The sequence below is a fragment of the Thunnus albacares genome, chromosome 1 (assembly GCF_914725855.1).
Source record: "Thunnus albacares chromosome 1, fThuAlb1.1, whole genome shotgun sequence".
NCBI lineage: Eukaryota > Metazoa > Chordata > Actinopteri > Scombriformes > Scombridae > Thunnus > Thunnus albacares.
In genome coordinates, this window is record NC_058106.1 from 27,909,072 (window position 1) to 27,928,873 (window position 19,802).

At 42.4% G+C, this 19,802-nt stretch overlaps 1 protein-coding gene across 12 annotated transcripts in view; it reads right to left on the reverse strand.

The window, feature by feature from the left end:
* Nucleotides 1-19,802, reverse strand: part of baz2ba (bromodomain adjacent to zinc finger domain, 2Ba) — a 76,696-nt gene that overhangs the window by 23,975 nt on the left and 32,919 nt on the right. For 10 of the 12 annotated variants that reach the window (XM_044352802.1, XM_044352777.1, XM_044352792.1 and 7 more), the window contains exons 1-8: nt 13,422-13,467; nt 9,018-9,209; nt 5,023-5,214; nt 4,737-4,898; nt 3,929-4,125; nt 3,616-3,828; nt 2,688-3,326; nt 78-846 (exon numbers count right to left, since the gene is read on the reverse strand). In XM_044352802.1, the coding sequence (XP_044208737.1) occupies nt 78-846; nt 2,688-3,326; nt 3,616-3,828; nt 3,929-4,125; nt 4,737-4,898; nt 5,023-5,214; nt 9,018-9,209; nt 13,422-13,452 (2,395 nt within the window). In that variant the 5' untranslated portion in view covers nt 13,453-13,467. Of the gene's footprint in view, nt 1-77; nt 847-2,687; nt 3,327-3,615; nt 3,829-3,928; nt 4,126-4,736; nt 4,899-5,022; nt 5,215-9,017; nt 9,210-13,421; nt 13,468-19,802 lie in introns of those variants that run through there. The other 2 variants (XM_044352728.1, XM_044352745.1) reach the window with 2 other exon arrangements.

The following is a 19,802-nucleotide window of genomic DNA, read 5'->3' on the forward strand; positions in this document are numbered from 1 at the left end:
ATGTCCTAATGTTAATATTTTATGGTCAACTCTTAATTTAAATGTGAAAGTTACTTGTGTACAAAGAAGGTACCAACCTGACAGACTATCATCTGAGTCCTCCTCATCCTCCTCTTCCTCAAGGTCGTCATCCTCATCATCATCATCATCATCTCCCGAGTCATCAGATTCCTTGTTAGCAGGGAGACCAGCTGTGGGGTTACAAGTCCCAGGGATCCCCATCCCAGGAATTCCAACTCCAGGGATGCTAACTCCAGGAATCCCAATCCCGGGCTCTCCTCCACGAAACAAATCTACTAGAGACTGTACTAGGTGGTTCTGAGAGAAGCCCTTCCAGGCAGCTAAAGGGTCTGCTGCTTGTCCCTGTCCCTGTCCCTGTCCCTGTCCGAGCCCTGGTGCCTGTCCCTTACCCTTGGGGGTCTTGCTCTTTCGGGATCCATGGCCTGTGGCATGGGGTGAGGTAGTGGAGGGCTGTGACGGAAGTCCAGCCTGGGCGGTTGCTTGGGTCCTACTCGCCCCTGTGCTCAGATTGACAGGCATTGACCCAGCATCAGAGTCGCACTGAGGGGACTTGCCTTGAGAGGCAGAGTCTTTGCGAGGTTTGGTGATGAGGGCCAAAGGTGCGTCCTGAGTGGTGCTTTGGATGACTCCATTGGGGTGATGGGGTTCAGGAAGCCCCAGCAGGGCACTCGATAGGAAGAGGTTGGAGTGATTGTTCTGGGGTGGAGGAGGTGGAACGGGTGGCAATGGCGATGAAGACAGAGACTTCCTCTTGGGAGACCTGTTTGGCCCCTGCTGCTGCTTCTTTAGCTCAGCTGGGAACGTCTGCCCTTGGGACATGAGAGTCTGGGAATAGAGGAGGAGGAGAGAGGGAGAGAACGAGGAGAGGCAGGGAGTCAAGGGCAGGGAGGGGGAGGGAAAAGCAAAATAAGAGGAACAAAGAAAGGTTAGAAAAAAAATTTGAAAAGAAATGGGACAAAGTGGAGTTGCTCTAGCTGTCAATTCGCATCACTGTTGATTGTTTGAGCAGGTGACAAAATTACAATGCCGAACACTGGTACAGTTAACTGTGTCTAAGCTCCTTTCTGGGAAACAAAAAGAACATAAATGCAATAACCAAAGGCATTGTACTCAGCCAAGTTCACAAAAAGAGACACTGAGTATCTCTCTAAAATTGTAATTATTTGTCTTCACATTTGAAAAGCTCCGTCATCATTATCATCATGCAGCTGGGCATGTTTGCCTTTTTACACTGATGACAAGTTTGGTTCAATCTGTGTTTAAGCAAAAGCAGGTTAGACTTTAACGTTGCACTTTCAACTGGATGTGATATGAAGTGAAACAAATCAATTTCACAGACCATGAAATACAGTAACAGTGCTGAAACCACAAGGGGAATTTAGTTCGTTGTAAACTTCTCGGTGCTGGTAAAACAGAAAAAGGGAAATGATTTTCACAGAATAAGCTGATCTCAATAGGTTTAGCTTATTGATTACTTTGCTATCGTTCATATTTCATCTGATTAAACTGTATTTTGTAGTAAAAAGGAAGAAAAGTGTCAACTTTTATACCATTTTATCTGGGCTGACAAAAAACATAAATAATACAGTAGCGTGTCTACAGAGCCAAAGTCTGCCTCAGAATGATAATGAAACTCAAAGCATTAACCTTTTTATCAACAGGCTAATCTTTGTAGCAGCTGATTGTCTGTAACTACTATAAACGAAAAGTGTGAAAAACATAAGGCAAACCACAGAAACACATAGATCATAGAGCACTATATTTGGATTGTAATAGCTTTAAGGTTAAGATGTGAGAGAGCTATAACTTGGGCACAAACACAAACACTGTTCCACCAGTACCGTACAGATCTATAAAAAACACTTTTCTAAATACTAGAATAACTTGTGAAGCTATTACACTACTCTGTGCAAAGCTGGAGGATATCAAAGACAAATGGCTGCACACTGAAAGATTTGAACATTCCTAATTTTCATTTCACATCAACAATAACTTATATGTACGTATATAGCCAATAACTACTGCACACAATGACAAAACATTCAGTTATTTATAGTCTAGGCCCTTTCCTCTCCCAGATGGCAGACTTTCATGCAAAATTTATACATTTCTTTAATGTCTGGTTGTATTTCTGCATCCAATCCCAGTGCCCTACAAGTTTACTCTTAAGTACTGCCTCCTCAGCTATATACAAATTAAATCTCTGATGTTCAACTACAGTCGTAAGAGTTTGCTCATGGCCATGCTGTAATTCTAAAGAGGCCCTTTAGATCATGATTCCCTCTGATACAAAATTCCAGTTTCTTGTGAATGAGAAACTGCAACAGTCAATGTTATGATTTCATTTTCAAATTTAGTGTGCAGCTTCACCAGCAGCAGTTCTGTAGCTGTCTGCAGGCTGCTTGGATTTTGTGTTATGGTAAATGAACACCAGATTAAAAAAAAGTGCTGGTTATCATGTGGTATAGATGAAGAAAAAGAGGGAAAGATAACTCCACAGTCAGATCCAGTGGATAATATATTTCACTGTTATCTCATTTAGGGGGAAATGTTTGAAAGGTTAAATGTCTCTCACAGTAATACACACTGTGACATATGTGTGTCATTTGTGTGGATAAATTTTGTAAGAAATTACATTATTCAACTGCTGTTTTAGGTTGGCTTACCTGTTTGAGCCTGAACTCATTGATCTGCGCAAGTGAGGCTTCCAACATTTTCCTCCTGTTGGCTTTGGCAGTGCCAGGAGCAGCGTGCTGACGTGGCTTCTGCGAGGACTTCTGGGAGGTTGTTACAGATGAGGTCAAACCAAAAGGTTTCGGGGAGGTAGACAGTGGGAGAGTCGAACGGGGTGGAGAGGGCACAGAGAGAGGCTTGGGGGAGGAGCAGAGGGAGAGAGGCAGGTGCTGGGGGGAGGAGGAAGGCAGCAGTTTGGGAGGTTTGGGAGAGGCACTGCTGGAGAGTGCCTTTGGAGATGTGGTGAGGGCTATGGGGGAGGAAGACGGTGCAGACTCCCTACGGGGCTGAGTGAGGAGAGCCAGGGGCTTTGAGTTGGCAGCCAGGCCAGTGGACTGAATCACACTGAAGTGTTGCTGTTGCCCCTCTGTCCGGGACCTGGAGCTGTGCAGAGCCAGTGGTGAGGCTTGGGACAGGGCAGGAGGGGAGACAGAGCAGGGTAGGGGCACGAGGGTTGGGGGGTTGGAGGAGACCTTCTGGGTCTGGTTGTCTTTCTTGTCCTGGGGCTCCGCTGTGGAAACCCCAGAGAGTGGTCTGTCAGTCTTAGCGGTTCCAGTGCTTGGTATCAAAACCTGTGGAGCAAATGAAATAAAAAAAACTGTTGAAACAAAGAATAGCCTTATGGTATGATAATTTATTTTAATTCATTCAACATTTGGGCTCTGTTTTAGTGAATGAAGGCACTGGGCCCTCAGTGCAGTCAAGTGTGCCATGACCAGTGAGGCCAAGGGCATGCTGGCTTCGTGCTGTGTTTCCTGCTTTGTGCACCCGCACACAAATGACACCCTTTGTCTCTATAAGTCATTATTTCAGTTTAACAAAAATTTTTTTTCCCCCTGATTATTTACCGCTCTTCTTTACCTTTGATTTCTTCTTTGTCCGCTTCTCAGAGTCTGACAATTCACTCTGCTTGTCTTCTTCTTCGTCGTCCTCATCGTCATCATCGTCGTCTTCATCATCCTCTGCAAGGTCTTCCAGATCACTGCTGAGGGACCCGTCACTTGAGCTGTCTGAAGATGTGCCTGATTCACTGTTGCTCACCACAGAAGTGTCTACTGCCTTCTTGCGTGGCTTCTGAGTTAAGAAAAAAAAAAAAATTCAAGAATCATCCTCACTGTATAAAAGCTTAAGCTCTGTGTTTCAAATTGTAGAGTTTCTAAAACCCATTACTGACCCTCTCTTTAGGTTTTTGGATCTGCTTTTCCGCCATCTCTGCTGGGTTATTCTGAGGGCTGCTACGGTGACTATTGGAGGGCTCTGCACTTTTGGTTGGCTTGGTCGATGTCTGGACAGGGGCCGGACTTGCAGAAAAGCTTCCCGATTGTGTGGTGGGAGGACAGACTCCACTGCCATTTACTGCCCCATTCACCCCTAGAAACACAAAAGACTTTGGTTTCAAATCAGCTCTATCATTTCAGAGAACTTTCCTACACAGGATAATGAAATATCTGGCACTAAGTGCAGAATGCAATGAGACTACTAAAAATATTGATTTATACATGTATCTCATCAAACATGCTGGCTGCGAAACACACAAGCCCAACATGAGTGGTTTACATAATAAAAGATAAATTAAAAGATACAGTGAAATTAAAATAGTGCAAGAAACAGAGATTACGAGAGGGAACACAAGGGAAAGGGCGGGAGAGAGGGGTTGACAGAATCACTAAGTGAGGACTGAAAGTCATTAAATTTGTCTAGAAAAGGAGAAATCTCATCACAGGCCAAAGTGGGTTTAGGTTGTGGAAGAAAACGAGAACACACATATTGAGATAGTGGGAGAGGAGAGAGAGAGGTTAGGTTGTTTATTCTCAGTGCAAAGTCACAGTATCTCGTACAAAAGTAATTCATTAATACTTCAAAAGAAAGCATAATACATATGACAGGATGATACTGAGAAGAATCATGTTTTCATGTTGTCTGTAAGTGTTTGTAAGTGAACTGTAGGGATCAGTATAAGGGTCTTTTTGACAGTGCTGTACCTTTAGGTGGAGCATGGCTGTTCTTGCTGGGCATCCTGATCTGAACAGGACTGGCGCTGTGGTTGGGCTGGATATGGGGGGTGAAGAATGGAGGGAAGCCGATGAAAGAAGGGAGAAAGGCAGCAGCTCCCCGTCCATGGGCTTCAGCAGCTCGCCACCACTCTGTTGGAGAGGAGACAGTACAAGAGAAAACAAGAGAGGGAGTGAATTGTAGAAACATACCCATTTAGCAAATAATTGCTTCCCCCACACCCCCCGTTCTCCAATCTTGAAGTCCCCGTCTTACCAGAGAGGGCTCCTAGCTGGGGGTGGGCAGCCAGAGCAGCTGACATGCCAAGGGAGCCCAAGCCTCCAAACTCAGGCCTGCCTGCTGCGGCAGTGTAGATGGCTCCGAAGGCTGGGTGGTTGACCAGAGGAAAGGCACTTGACAATGTGGAGCCAATGAAGGGCTGCTCTCCTGCTGCTCCAAACAGACGGCCTGAGATTAATCCAAACCAAAGAGGAGGACGTGTTCAAATGTTTTCGAATGCAATCCATAACAAATACTTGTGTATGACAACACACTGGCAAACGGTAAAGAGCAAAAAGTGGAGAAAAGTTCACAGCTTTTGACTTATTCCATTTCTTAATAAACACACGCTCTCCTCTGTTCCATAAAAGAGCAATGATTATGACAGTTCGACCTTTGAGTTTCCACCACATCTTAAAACAAGAATTAACATAAACCTGCTTCTTTCACAGTTAGTGGGATACTGATTTGTTAACAGAGTTAAGTTTAGTTGATAGTTATAACAGCATATTTTCTTGATAATTCCCAGTATTCAAGCTCTAGGAGACAGAGAGCTCTTCACATACACAGATACTGACTGAACAGTCCCGTATTTTAGGATTAAAAGATGAATTCCATACAGGAGGTGAATTTTGCTTTGAACTCTAGAGTCTAAAAATACTCACTTCTGACTTAATTTCACTATTTGTACATATTTAACAATTATTTTTCTTCCATAAAGTGCAATTTAAGGACAGCTGACAGTTGTTTATTGCACCTTTAGCACCGCTTATTGGCCTACTTTTTGTTTTGTACTGTATATGTTTATTTGTGCGGACTCAGAACATTGCTCTCGAATTACATCACTTGATATAAGAGAAAAAAAACTTGATTTAAACAGCTTTTGAAACTGTCGCTTCTTATCCACCTGACTCTAGAAGAATTAAATACAGAACAACTTACCTCTATTTGTGTAAGTATTAACTTACGTTTCAACTTTCACTGAGTGCGCACTGAACTTAAATTTAAAAGGTAGCTGCAGTGTCTACAAGTATATGACAGACAGTCTATTGCTTCTCCATGATGCTTATGTCTATACAATAAAAGATTGAAATTACAGAGCATTTTGCCATAATCCAATTTAAGCACTGGACTATTTGTGTATTGATACTTCTTCCATTTAGACTGAGCGTCAGAATATACTGCGCTGTGACAAAGACTGGATATTCTAAGTGAGAATAAGAAGTGTGTGTATAAGGTGTAAAAAGCTAACCTCTTTCTATCCTTTTGGTATTCAATTTCAGCACAGAAGAATACTTCATCAACATCATCATCTTCTAGCGTTTTCCTGAGCACAATCATTTCTGGCAGGGGCGACTGCCACGTATTACCTCCTCCCAGAGTCAGATGCAATTTGGTGTGAGCATATTTCATGCAAATTCAATTTCTATTCCAGAAAAGGAGAGCAAGCCTGCTTGATGCCTCTGCATAAGCCAAGTAATACACATGCAAAAAAGTGATGACTGAAGAAAAGGAAAGTGTTGTGCACGGTGCTGATGAAAATGTCAAACTACTATACACTTGCACACACCACAGAAATGTAAAACAGAGTGACACTGAAACACAGTGTTTTTTGAACTAATGCAGTCTGGGATCTAATTATCTAGAGGGAGACTTTACACAGCAGGGGCAGTTATGTATGTTCAATACCAAAACAGCCAAGAAGGCTGTAAATGAACATGATTCTATATATACATCTCAGAGACTATTTTTAAGCGAGAATCAAACTGCATGTGGTTATGTGGCAAGAAACAAAGCCTTGCCAGCGTGCCAGCAGTGTGACGTATAGGAGTATAGCCCTTTGTGTTGGCTTCAAGGCCCCCCTCTACCACAAGACAGCAAAATCTGCCTTTTGAATGTCATTAGAACATGCTGAATATGTAGAGCCCGCCTTGCCAGCGTCAGCTAGCGGATACGAAGATAAACGACTGCAGTGCAACCCCCAGAAAGGCCAGCCACAGCATTCACTTGTGCCTGGGGTGCCCACCTCTCCCCCAGCACCCCAACACCCCCCCCCCCACCCCCCCCCCCCAACTGCACACCCCTTTCCTTTCCAGGCAACACAAAGTGACATCTGCAAATGCCTTTTCAATATTAATGCAGGCTTCCAGAAGGCGAATAATTAAATCTAAAATTTGAAGCGAGAAAGAAGCACAGGAAAGACATACCTAGGATTACCTACTCTCTCTCTCTCTCTCACACTGTCTCTCTCTCTCTCTCTCTCTCCCTCGCCCTCTTTCTCATTCTGTTTCAATCCTTCCTCCACTCTGACAAACTGCACCGCCTGCTTTTTTCATGTTTGGATGCTGCCGAAGGGGGATTAATTTGTTGTTTGTTGCAGTCAATCAAATTTCCACAGACAGATTTAAGTTAATTGCATCCGTGAGTTGATCCCAGAAGGAGAGAGTGCTACGAGCACCGATCAGCTTTTATTCTCCAAGTGATATCCTCATCAATGACACACACGCGCATGCACACAAACACATAAAGTCCATGCTCATTTTAATGTTCTTCAGATTTTTTTTTTTCTGAAGTGTTATTGGCACATTGGCAAAGAACCTTGAATCAATGCCTGCACATTCTCTGATGATACTGTATCTCTGCAATGCATAATTACTGATGTTACCTGCTTACACAATACACTTGACATATTCTTGTTGTTTGGGCTGAGAATGTTTTTCCTTCTAATGATGCTAAGATGTGGGGAAAGCAACTCTTTCAGTTTATATCTATGTATATGTTTGAGTTACAGTCCGCACACTGGAAAAGGCATTTTATACAAAAGAAATGGCTGGCTTGATTCTCACAAAGCGCAGCAGAAGTTCAGAGCTAACAGCCTGCCTCTCAGCATTTCATTTGACGCTCAGTCCAAAATCGCTTATCTACAAAATCTGAGCACACGTAATGGCACAGAGGGATAAGGGGGATGTATAATGCATAAGGAGGAGACGCTCCTAATGGCTTCTTCTTTGGGGCAACACTAAGGAGATGGAGGACAAAACAAGGGGTTTTATTTTACTCTTTCCTTCTTCCTCTTCTTGTAACAGAGAGAAAACACAACAATCATGGAGAGAGCTGGATACATGCTCTTTCCTGCTCAGTGCAATCTTTGTGTGTGTGTGTGTGTGGTGTGTGTCTGTGTGTGTGTGTGTCTATAGCAGGCCTATGAAAAAACAGCAAGACATTAAGAGATGAGGAGAAAGAGAGCATGAGCAAATGATTCACTCACTCTCACAAGGGATATTTGAAAAACACACAGAGATACAAACACAAACACACACACACACACACACACACACACACACACACACATACACACACACCAAACATATACACTCCTCTTTGCCTAATGGCTTTGACCAATACATAGAAAGGAGGCTGGATGCTGGACAGGACTGACTAGACACTGAGTGGCTGACAAATGTTAAATCATGCAGGCAGAAGCTCTCTCTCTCTCTCTTTCTCTCTCTCTCTCTCTCTCACTCACAAACACACACACACACACACACACACACATGCATGCACAGTGTCGTGCTGAGCCTGACTCTGAGGCAGCTGGAGCCAGAGAGCTGAAGGTTGTCAGGAGACATGGCGAAGCATGTGTGTGTTTCTCACACAAAAGAGCCCCCTAATTGTTTGGGATTCATTAATGCAGCAGCTTTTCAATTGCAACCCAAGCTGTCAGGAAAAAAAAATCCTTGTAGCTGGGAGAGAGGTGTATTCACACAGGCTGCAAAATAACTGTATAATTAATACGGGAGGAAACTCATTTTTCATGGTAAAGAAATGAGGAGGATTCTGAATGCTATCAAGACATGAAGGTGACCATATTTGGCATGTTTTTTTTTTTTTATGGTTACATGGAAACTGTTTGCAACGTGTGCTGGTATTTTTGCACGCATGGTTTTAGAGAGAAAGAAGATCGACAGGTGGACAGAAAGAGTGATTCTTACCAGAGGTGCTGAGTGCGGATCCCAGTGCTGAGGGGCTCGGGGCCAGGCTGCTCTTAGAGTGGGGCGCAGGGGATGACGAAGAGGAAGAAGAGGAGGAGGAGGAGGAGGAGGAGGAAGAGGCCGCAGGGGAGGAGGTGCGAGCAGCAGACAGGGTGGGCACAGGGGAGGCCAGCCGCTCTCCAGACTCCATATCTGTCAAACACAATCCAATCAGCAGGGTTACAATAGCAAAGCACACCCACCCACACACATATACACACACACACACACAAATACATACTGTCACACATACACAACATATTCTAGCACACACGCGCACACACACACACACACACATGCTCACACGCACACACATCTCCTGACACTTTTCCTTTCACATCTCACTTCCCCTGAACAATATTTCTATTTAGCCATGCTCACTGGCTCCCAGCCTCTATTGATTCTATATGGGGTAGGAAGGAGGATAACATCTTTAAGGACTCTGATACAGGACAACAAAGCAAGTTTTACATTTTGATGCAAGAAAAACACCAGAGAGAACGTGGTCTGCAGCAGGGCAGGCACCGTTAAAGAGAACTCGCTCTTGTTGAAGTAGGATGTTTGGAGTAGAGGTCTTCACGGGTCCACTCGGTTCTAGGTCCAATACCCGAGTGGATCCGAACCAACCCGAGTGTATGCAGTATCAGCTCTGATCATGTGGTATGTCACGATCACCACGGGAGAAAACGATGTGTTTTGAGTGAGAGGAGAATGTAAACTGTGAAGTGAATCGACGTGAAGAACAAGTAAAAGGAAAAAGAGAACGAGGAGGTAAAAACCGAATGGAACATCAGCTGTTTGCTCCTGTTTTATGCAAATAGTCGACATACATGAGAGAATGGTTCTGAAAAGGGAACTGAAGATGAACTTATTTTAAGAAAATCTACAAGATACAAGATTTATGCTGTTGAATTGATTTTAGAATTTGATTCACAGATATGACATTTATTATTAATTTATATTAAATAAAATAAAGAGTAAATAGGTCAGAATATTGTCTTTTGTCTGTCTGACACCCAGTAGGCAACAGAAGGTTTTATTGCTGGTACAGGAGGTAGAGAAGGATTTTTAGTTATTATATTATATGTTATCTGTGTTTGAAGTATATAAACAAATCATTTTTGTTTCTATGACTTTACATTCCTTCTTAGGGAATTATTATTATTATAATATTGCTGCTCTTTCCCACCGCGGCCGCTTGCTAATTGATGGAATTAATTGATAGCGCATCAGGCCGCTGCCGGTGTTTATGTTCCCTCTCTGTTCAGGTCTGTTTGAGTCGACAGCATTTTGGATCGGGTCTATTGTGTCCGGGTCTATTCAGGTCAGGTCTCTCTTTTTGAAAATTAATTTCTGCACATCAGTTTCAGGTAGGTTTTCCACGGGTCTGTTTGGGTCGGGTCCAACATTTTGGACCCGTGAAGACCTCTAGTTTGGAGTGACGAAGGTTAGTGGAAAAACTCAGAAATAAAAAACACATTATTTGCTTTTTTCCCCTCCTTTTCCCTCCCTAAGACTCATACGCCAGCACACATGTGCAAACAAACTCACACACACTCACGCACACCTGTGTTTGACAACCAGGATCCCTTTACACCTCCTTGATGAAAAAGAATGTCATTTAAATTTAAGAGCTCTTTGAGGCCTTTAAAGACAACATTGCTCCCTGAGTCCTTTCAGTTGGAAGTAGAACTAAATGGAGAGGCTTTTAAATGACGGGTGCATTAACCAACACAGCAGCTTTCCATTACGAATCTCACAGAGTCGTCATGCCAGCCATTATCAAGCAACCAACAACATAAACCCTTACAAGAAACATTTGGCCATTCTGCAGCCAAATATTTTACTTACATTATTCAACTTTAATCCCCTTTTGCTTACAACCGAGAACACAATGTGGCTGTGTCCACACAGCCGCCAACTTGTGCAACCAAATAAACACTAAACGGTACCAAAACACATGAATTTACACACACACTGACACATTTAAACCCCCATTGCACACACACACATACACACACACACACAGACAAAATCACCTCCCCTGTCTATCACATCAACCTGACTCTTTTTCTCTCTTCTCCTTTTCCATATCCCTCTGCCTGACACTAATCCAGGACTGAAAATCCCCTTCAAAAGCACAGTTTGCAGATTGTGTTTTACAGGCAGGCTTTGTTATTGTGTCATTACACATAAACAGTTTCTGCCTCCATCTCTCTTTCCTTCCCCTCTCTCCTGCCACCCCTCCGCCACCCTCCCTCCCTCTCTCCTCTGCAGTGGGAGCAGAGCCACTGATTAAATCTCTGAGACAAAAGCTGCTATCCTCTGAATATCAAGTATCAGCCTTTCGCCAGGAGCAACACTGACAAGAGAGAGGGAGAGTGGGAGAGAGAAAGAGAGAGAGAGAGAGAGAGAGAGAGGGGGAGAGGGAGAGCGAGAGGCACGGATGACAAGAAAACCTGCTGCAGTCCACAGGGAGGAGGCTGGTGTGCCATCGGACTTGGGCAGCCATGACTGCCATTGCTGCAGTGAAAAAGATGGCGGTAGTGTAATTATGAGCAAGGTCAAAGGTCCTACATATGGCCCCTCGCGCAAGGTGACGAGATGTGGGCTAAAGAGACAAATTATCAATCGGAATGGCAAATAAATTAATGTTACAAGAATTAGTGGATTTCTGGTTGTGTGAAGATTAAGTGTTTTATTATAATCCCAATCAAAAACTGTTACCTCTCTGTCACATTTTGTTGCATGAATGCCTGTCACACTCTGTGCTCCTTCACTTCGGCTGTCACCCTTTAAATGTCAGGTTAGGGTGGAAAAAAAAACATGAAAAAAATGGATTCTTTCACAAGATAAAAAAAAACAAAAAGAGTGATACCCGTGGTTGCTCCTGACAAAAAATGTAAGTATCATGAGAAGTGTGATGAAAATGGAGAGGAGCTGTGGCCCTTCATAATTATCATAATGCACATGAAAACAAAAGGCTCGTGTCTCAGAGGACGAGCGAGCTTATGTGGTGTCAGCTGGTAAGTGAAGCGGATCATTCTCTACCTTTTCAGGGAGAAAGAAAAACAGAGAAAGAGAGAAAAAGAGATACAAAGATTGAGGGGAGAAAAAGGATAAGAAAGACAATATACTCTGATTTTGTTGTGGGAAAAAAAAAACAGACAGACGAAAGGAAAAGAGTGGAGAAGATGAAGGACAGGCTGTAAACCGTTCCTGTCGTTTCTCAATATCTGCACTTAATGCCTCGCCTTGTCAAATCGTGATGATGTGAACAGAATTGATTTCCCCCCCTAACAAACAACAAAAAAGCAATCCCTCCTTTGCAGAGGTGTAAAGCAGAGCTACCCTCCCCCTCATCTCCTCTCATCTCTCACAATCTCTCAAAGGGCCTCTTTCTGGGGATGAGAGATGGAGAGAGAAAGGACAGCGGGGGGAAAAAAAACGACTGCGAGGCAAGTCCATCTTCCTCCGACAACTACAAACTGATCACTTAGTGCAATTAAATCTAATAACAATAATAAGATTGAGCTCGGCAATGTACCACCAAATGCACAGCCACAACAATGATTGCAACAATAATGGAGCGCCAAGGTATTTAAGGATCCAATCCTGACTTAATTATGAGAAATTAAAATGGATTTAGCATCAGAATTAGCTTGATTTTATAGGTAATTAACGGCACACCACAGTGGCGGTTATAAGGCAAGCGTTATAATCTCCGTGAACGGCTAAATCAATTTGACTTGAACAACACCAACCAATCAACAAGGAGCGGTGCAACCAGAAACAGCAGGTCTCGCAGATGCAAGGAGAGTGAGAATTTATGCTAATGGCTGAACTATGATTTATAAGATGTGTTCCAGCGCCGGATTCACAGTCACGTCCACAAATACAACACAGCACCCAGCTGTCAACGCATGCAGCTAATAGTGGTTGGATGCAACGGCCCTTCAGGAGATAGTGTAGCTATAAACAGCTCTGCGGTTTTATGATTGCATGTGGCCTTCATATAGGAGCCTTCACATGTCAGTATCATCTGAGAGGAGGGTAGAATTGTATACAGGAGTGTGTGCGTTTGGCGGTTGCGTATTGGCCTGTGTTTCATGGTATATGGCCTTACAGCATGCATTTGTTTTGTGGTGCATGTATGTAACGGTGCTCAGTTATGCGTGCAGCGGTTTTACAAAAAAAAAAAACTGCCGATACATGTGCCTATAGAAGTGTGTGTGTGTGTCACAACCTCAAACTATTCAACCCCCTGTGTGTCTTAGTCCTGCCCCTTTTCCTCCTTGCCCCTTCAACATGAACACACACACACACACACACACACACACACAGTAACAGATGGCTGATACTAACTGAGATAATCCGCCAACAGAGTCATCAGCATGGATCAGTGGTAATCAGAGTGTGGACACAATGTCTCTTCTCCAGCCGTAATGGAAGGAGCGCCTGGCGCAAGAGAAGGGAGATGCATTATTCCCTGTGATGCCCTGACCCCATTCAAAGACACACGGTGGCTCCCAGCTCTCCTTCTTTTTTCTCCTTACCGCAGCCGACAAAAACTGTATCATCGCTGCTTCCGTAACGTTCCCTCTCTCCTCTGGATCTCTTACTCCCTGCATTTTGTTGTGATCTGCGACTGTGTCCGACACAGACCCTCTATTTAGCTCTGTCCTGCTCCGAGCAGCTAACAAGACAAATGTCAACATAGCAGTTGTGTCATTATGACTGTCACTGGTAAAAAAAAACAAAACAAAACAAAACAAAAAAGGAGATCAGTATGAGTAATCAACCATTAGCACTTCTTGTTTAATCAGCATATGGAAGTCATTGCTTTTTAAAACTTCTGCATCATTCAGCCTTACTCAGTACAAACATATTGATTTGTTTTTATATTACCATTTCCAGTAAATAAGGAAGTTCCTCCTGAGAATGGTTAGTACTTGTCTAGTATCCAAAGGCTCCTCTGCTTACTGGGTGACAAACCGTCAGTCATGACTCATTACTAAAATGCCCTGTTATTGCCACACATACACACACACACACACACACACACACACACACACACACACACACACACATGCACACACTAACGTACTTTCTGTCGCAGTTGTGCTTGTAAAAGCAAGATCATTGACAGCTGACTGAATCAGCTTTAACAGCTTTTATTTCTGGCTTTATGTAGCTGTTGCTCTGAGTCTGAACTTTCCATTTCTTTTTGTGTTTGTGTATGTTCGTGTGGGTGTGCTTTTGTAGGCACGACATGTGCATATGGATGTGGATGTTTGTACTTTGCATGCTTGTTGGCAATGAACACTAATTGAGAAAGATCATCTTGCTTATAGCGGAGTGCACGCACAAGCTTGCTTGACCCCTTTTCTTCTCCCTTCATCCCTCCCCTCCCTGCACACACCTCGATGGCCAGGAAATGACATAACCAGGCGTCTTGGCAAAAATTAAGTGACAACCTTTGTCCAGAGTCAAACATCTACTAAGAGAACATTTAAAGAGACAGTATATACTGTATAATATCATGCTTCACCTCTAAACAGTCATAACAGAAATTGTGCAATTTCTTCTAGGGCTACAACTAATTATTACAGAGAATGTAAGAAAATAGTGAAAAATGTCCATCCCAATTTCCTTTACTACACAGTGATATTATCAAATCGCTTGTTTTGCTTGACTAACAGTCCAAAATCCAAAGATGTTCACTTTATTATCACATAAGACATTATCAGTTGTGATAATATTCAGTTTATTATCACATTAGACAAAGACAAGCAAATCCTCACACCTGAGAAGCTGGACCTAGGGTATGTTTGGAAATTTTAATTGAAAAATGACTTGAAACGGCTAATCAATTATCAGATAATTGTTTCAGCTCTGTTTTACTCTGGGTGTTAAATCACTGTTGTGCTTGATGACAGTTTGGAAAAGATCTTAGTTAAGTAAATTTAAAATTTATGAAATAAATAAATCTATACTAAATCACTAAATCATGATATTGAATAGGATATTTGCAGAACTGCAGAAGCACTTGACACTGGATGGAGCCAAGGCCTGAAATGAGTACAAAGAGACAGCATGCCCCAGTGTGGCCTGCCTAGGTGACAACAACTAGAGTGACTCAGACCCCTCCCTCGGCTCTGCTCCTGCCCAGTGACAGATGGCAGAGCAGGGCATGTAGGGGATGGGCACCATCTCTCACCCCGCCTCAGCTAGCCTTGGCAGTGGTGCTGGCCACAGGTCTTATTACAGCCACACCACTGCCTGCATGCCTGCCTGCCGCCATGTAACACTGGAGCTTACCACGCTAGAGCTGCTTACTGCCTGCCAGGGCAAAAAGGTAATGATATGGTCCCGTGTGCCGCAAATGGTAGAGTGTGGCGTTAGCATTGAAGAGTTTCCAGCTTCAGTGTTCACTGGGCTCTGTCATAACACACACACACACACATATATCCATGTCGCTGTAAGAGGCTTTAGATAAACTATAAAACCAAACGGCATGCCACACACATTCTGTATATTTTTGAAACGACAAGAAATCGGCTCCTGCCAAATGGCTTTATTTGCCTTTTCAAGCATACTGTAGATGCCAAAGGCTGGAATCAACACCCCTACTCACCATCCGTCTCTGCTGGGTTCCCAGTGACAATAATGTGATTTTGGGACATGGTGATGACTCGGTGGAGAGGAATAGGATAGGCTTGTCACTTGTGTTTGATGTCAAACCTATGTGTGACAGAATAGTGTTACTCAGCTCAACCAGACATAGCACTACTCCCATTTCCTAGCCATAAATAGAAGAGAATGAGCCGGTAGTGAGTGTGTGTCTGTCTGCGTATGTGTATCTGGGCACACAAGCACACCCGTATGCGCCATTCTAAGTATCATAAAGTAAGCTCAATAAGAAAATTCCCATCTCTTACGCTCATTCGCATCTGCATCCAGCCAAAGCTAATTATTCTCCCCATGGTAACCTAGCAGGGTCTTCACATCAAAAAACCAGAAGTGTGCATCAGGCAATCATCCCTGATGAATCTGCCCTTCTCCCTCTGCTAGCCACTCACACTCATCTGCCAGTCTCACTGCTCATTACGGTTTTTCTGCAGACTGAACGAGATCTGCTCGCCACTAGCTGCATGTGTCTACAAGAGTCCATAATGACTTTGGAGCAGTTTGGAAGCACAGAATAACACCATCCTGATGCATTAGAGAATAACATGTAGACTCCTGCAGACATACACACACACATACGCGCGCACACACACCAGATGCATTCGAGGCAAGGTAAATGGTAAGCCAATTCCTGTTAATGTTAATTACCATTTAGATTATAGACTGTTACAGTATTTTGCATTTGCTCTAGTCTAATATTCAATGAATGTAGCTCTAGTGCAAAAAGCCAAACTGATGATTTGCAAAAAATGTACCCTGAGGCCTTAAACGTTGTGCTTAGACAGTCTGTGCACAACTTGCTTCACAAAACACATCACACATACTAAATACAGTAGAACAGTAGAAATTTCCAGTATTCAACAGTACATTTGCAGTTTGTGCACATTTGCAGTAATAAATTAATTTAAAATGCATTTTTAATCATATCTCATTACTTCCAGGAAAAATGTGCAGGTGAGTGTAACTGCTGTTAATAATAACTGTTATATATATCTGCTTTGGTGTTTTAAGTCTTGTGTAAAAATAGTGACATTTATGCAGCCCAGAGGTTTTAAGCTCCAATCACTTTGTGTGTTTCAGCTCGCTATTTGAGTTTCAGTTCTACAATTTCTGTTTTGGACATATGTAGGCTTCTTGCATCTTGATCAACACCTGTATATTCATTTGGCCTCATGCAGTCTCTCTCTCTGATTGAATTATCTCAACCAGAAGTCCAAATGATCAAAAAATATCTATAGAAATGTTTACTATATGTAATCTCAAAAAGTTTGCAGCATTAAAAGTGTTTTCTTAGTGCTTCTCATATGATCAAAAACTTGATAACTGAATGCTTTGATGCTCATTTTTTTGGTATCATAACATGACTTGGTAACTTTTAACATGGTGGTCTATCTTATTTATTTTTAGTGTGTGATTCTGAGCTCATATCAGTTGCCAATTAAAAAAAAAGTCTGGATTTCTGAATTATCAGTGTTGAGTGTAATTTAGTTTCAATCTGCAGTTACATGCTATTACGATATCCCTCATTCTGTGAACTGCACATATTTAAATAAATGCAGGAAATACTAAAATACATAACACTGAATAACAGGAAATAGCATCAGTTATCAGGAATATCAAGGGATGAAGAGGAAAGAGCACGCACGAGAGAGAGAGAGGGGTGGGGTGGGGAATGAGCACAGTACTCCAGATATGCATAATGCAAATGACATGCATGTCAAATAGCAAAACAAACTGACAGTGACAGAACAATGGAATAGCCAGAGAGCGGCAAACCTTGCTTGAGCAATCGTTGGGAGCCCCTTCTGTCCATTTCTATGGGATGAGACTATTTAGATTCAGTTCTGTTCAACTGAAACTTTACTTGCAGGAGATAACGGATATATCACTGTGCAAATGTGACAGAATTCAGATAAGTGGTGTGATGGCAGAAATAGCTTATTCATGACTACCAGTTACAAAAGCCTGGTTTGATGCTGTTCCTGGAGCACATAATGTGCTGTTCAACAGAACAGAAGAGGTAGTACAAGCACAGTTACAGACCCTAATTTTCCACTGCTCCCCTCAGCCACACAAAGCTTCAGTGTACATACTCTTCACTGGCCAAACTGTCTAGAACAAAGGTAGCAATTATGTTTACAAATTTACAACTTCTGCAGTATCCATCAAAATCAAGACACGTGACACAACTCTATTAGTCCAGCATTATAGCCACTTTACAGAATACACAGAAACTAAAAACTTTATATGTTTATACATAATGACAAAACAGCTTTTCATATTACTAAGACTAAAAGACTGAAAAGCTACTGAAGACAACTATTAGTCAGTTAATCAATTGGTTGAATGAAATAAAATGCATCTGCACTGTAATTGTCTTATGTGATGTTAAATTGAGTATCTTTTGAGTTTGGGACTGTTGGTCAGGCAAAAAAAAGTATTTTAAAGATGTCACCTTTGCCTTTAGGATATTGTGATGTCCATTTTTCACTGTTTTCTGGCATTTTATAGACCAAACAATTCACTGATTAACTGTGAAAAAAAATGGCAGATTAATAAATAATAGAGGTTAGTTGCAGCCCTGATATCAAACATACCATTTCAAAAAGACTTTCAATCTTTGATCTCCAGTAAATCATTGTAAAATAACTCCCTAACAAATCAATTTTTTAAATTCTTTTTCTGCATCTGACATTCCCTGAGGTCCCAGCAAACCCTGAAATAAAATATATGATACTGTATATGGTTTAGGTGGAGCCATTTTTGTTTTCCCGTGATAATATAATATCAGTTGGGTTTGGGGTTGTTTTTTTTTTGAGTTTCCTGGTTCCTGCAACTTGCTATACAGTTAACAGCTCATTTAGCTGTTAATGTTACTAAACGAAAAGGCTGCTCACAACTCTGGCTTGATGCTGTGTTTATTATTTCTTCTGCAACCCCCCCCTCCACCACCTTTACACCTCTCTCTGCCCAATCTCTCCGCTCTCACTCTGTCTTTTTTTTACCCTTTCTCTTCTTTGATGCTTTTGTTAAAATCAACATTAATAACACCTGTGCATAATGACTTCATTAAAGTACTCTGGCTTTCTGTGCAACACACACATACACACACAGACAAATGCGAAATGGCAAATGAAGGTAAACATGCGGTAAACAGACAAACGCGTCAGGTGTTTTACAGTCGCACACGATCCAGTGTTGCAGGTGTGTTTGAATACTGAAATCAGATGAAGGTTTTAAAAGCTATTGAGTAGTTGCGGAACAACAATCTGACAACGTGAACTCTGATGAGAGAGAAATCTGAAAGCGTTAAACTCAATATGTCAATCACTTGTATTCCTCTGTTAAAATGGATGCTTTACTTAATGTTAAACATGTGAAAATGACTGGCTGGAAGAGAATAGTGTTGTATTGACAGAGAGGGAGGCAAAGCAGCGGGCAGTCAGCCACTCTGTTCTGCTTCACTGCAACATGGGAGGGAGGCCAGCGTGGACACACACACACACACACGCGCACGCACACACACAGATGTAAATACACACAGGCATTTACACACAGACAAGCACACACTTGCGCAAATGCACAAACAGACACTCTCCCTGTCTCTCCCTCTCTCTCTCTCTCTCTGTCTCTCTCTCTCTCTCTCTCACACACACACACACACACACACATGGTGCAGCAGGTGAGGTGCCAGCACATCACAGCGCTGCCATTTTTCAGTGTCTTGCTCAGGGAGAAGCGCTCTGACATTTTATGAAGCACTCTGCAGAAATCAGCAGCTTGTAATGGCGGCTGGACTGTCACTCCTTTCCACTCTTCACACTCCCTCTATCTCCCTTTCTCACCCTGCTTTTAAGATATTATCTCCCTTGATTAGCATAATCTAATCAATTTTACAAAATTGGCTTTTAATTTAATTGGCTTTAAGAACAATCTCTTCTCGGTCTCTGTTTAAGCTTTGAATGTTTTAGTTTTTTTCGTTTTTTTTTTTTAAAAAAGGCAAACTGAAGAAAGAAGTAAAACACAAGTGAAAGGTTAGAAAATACTTCCCATGAC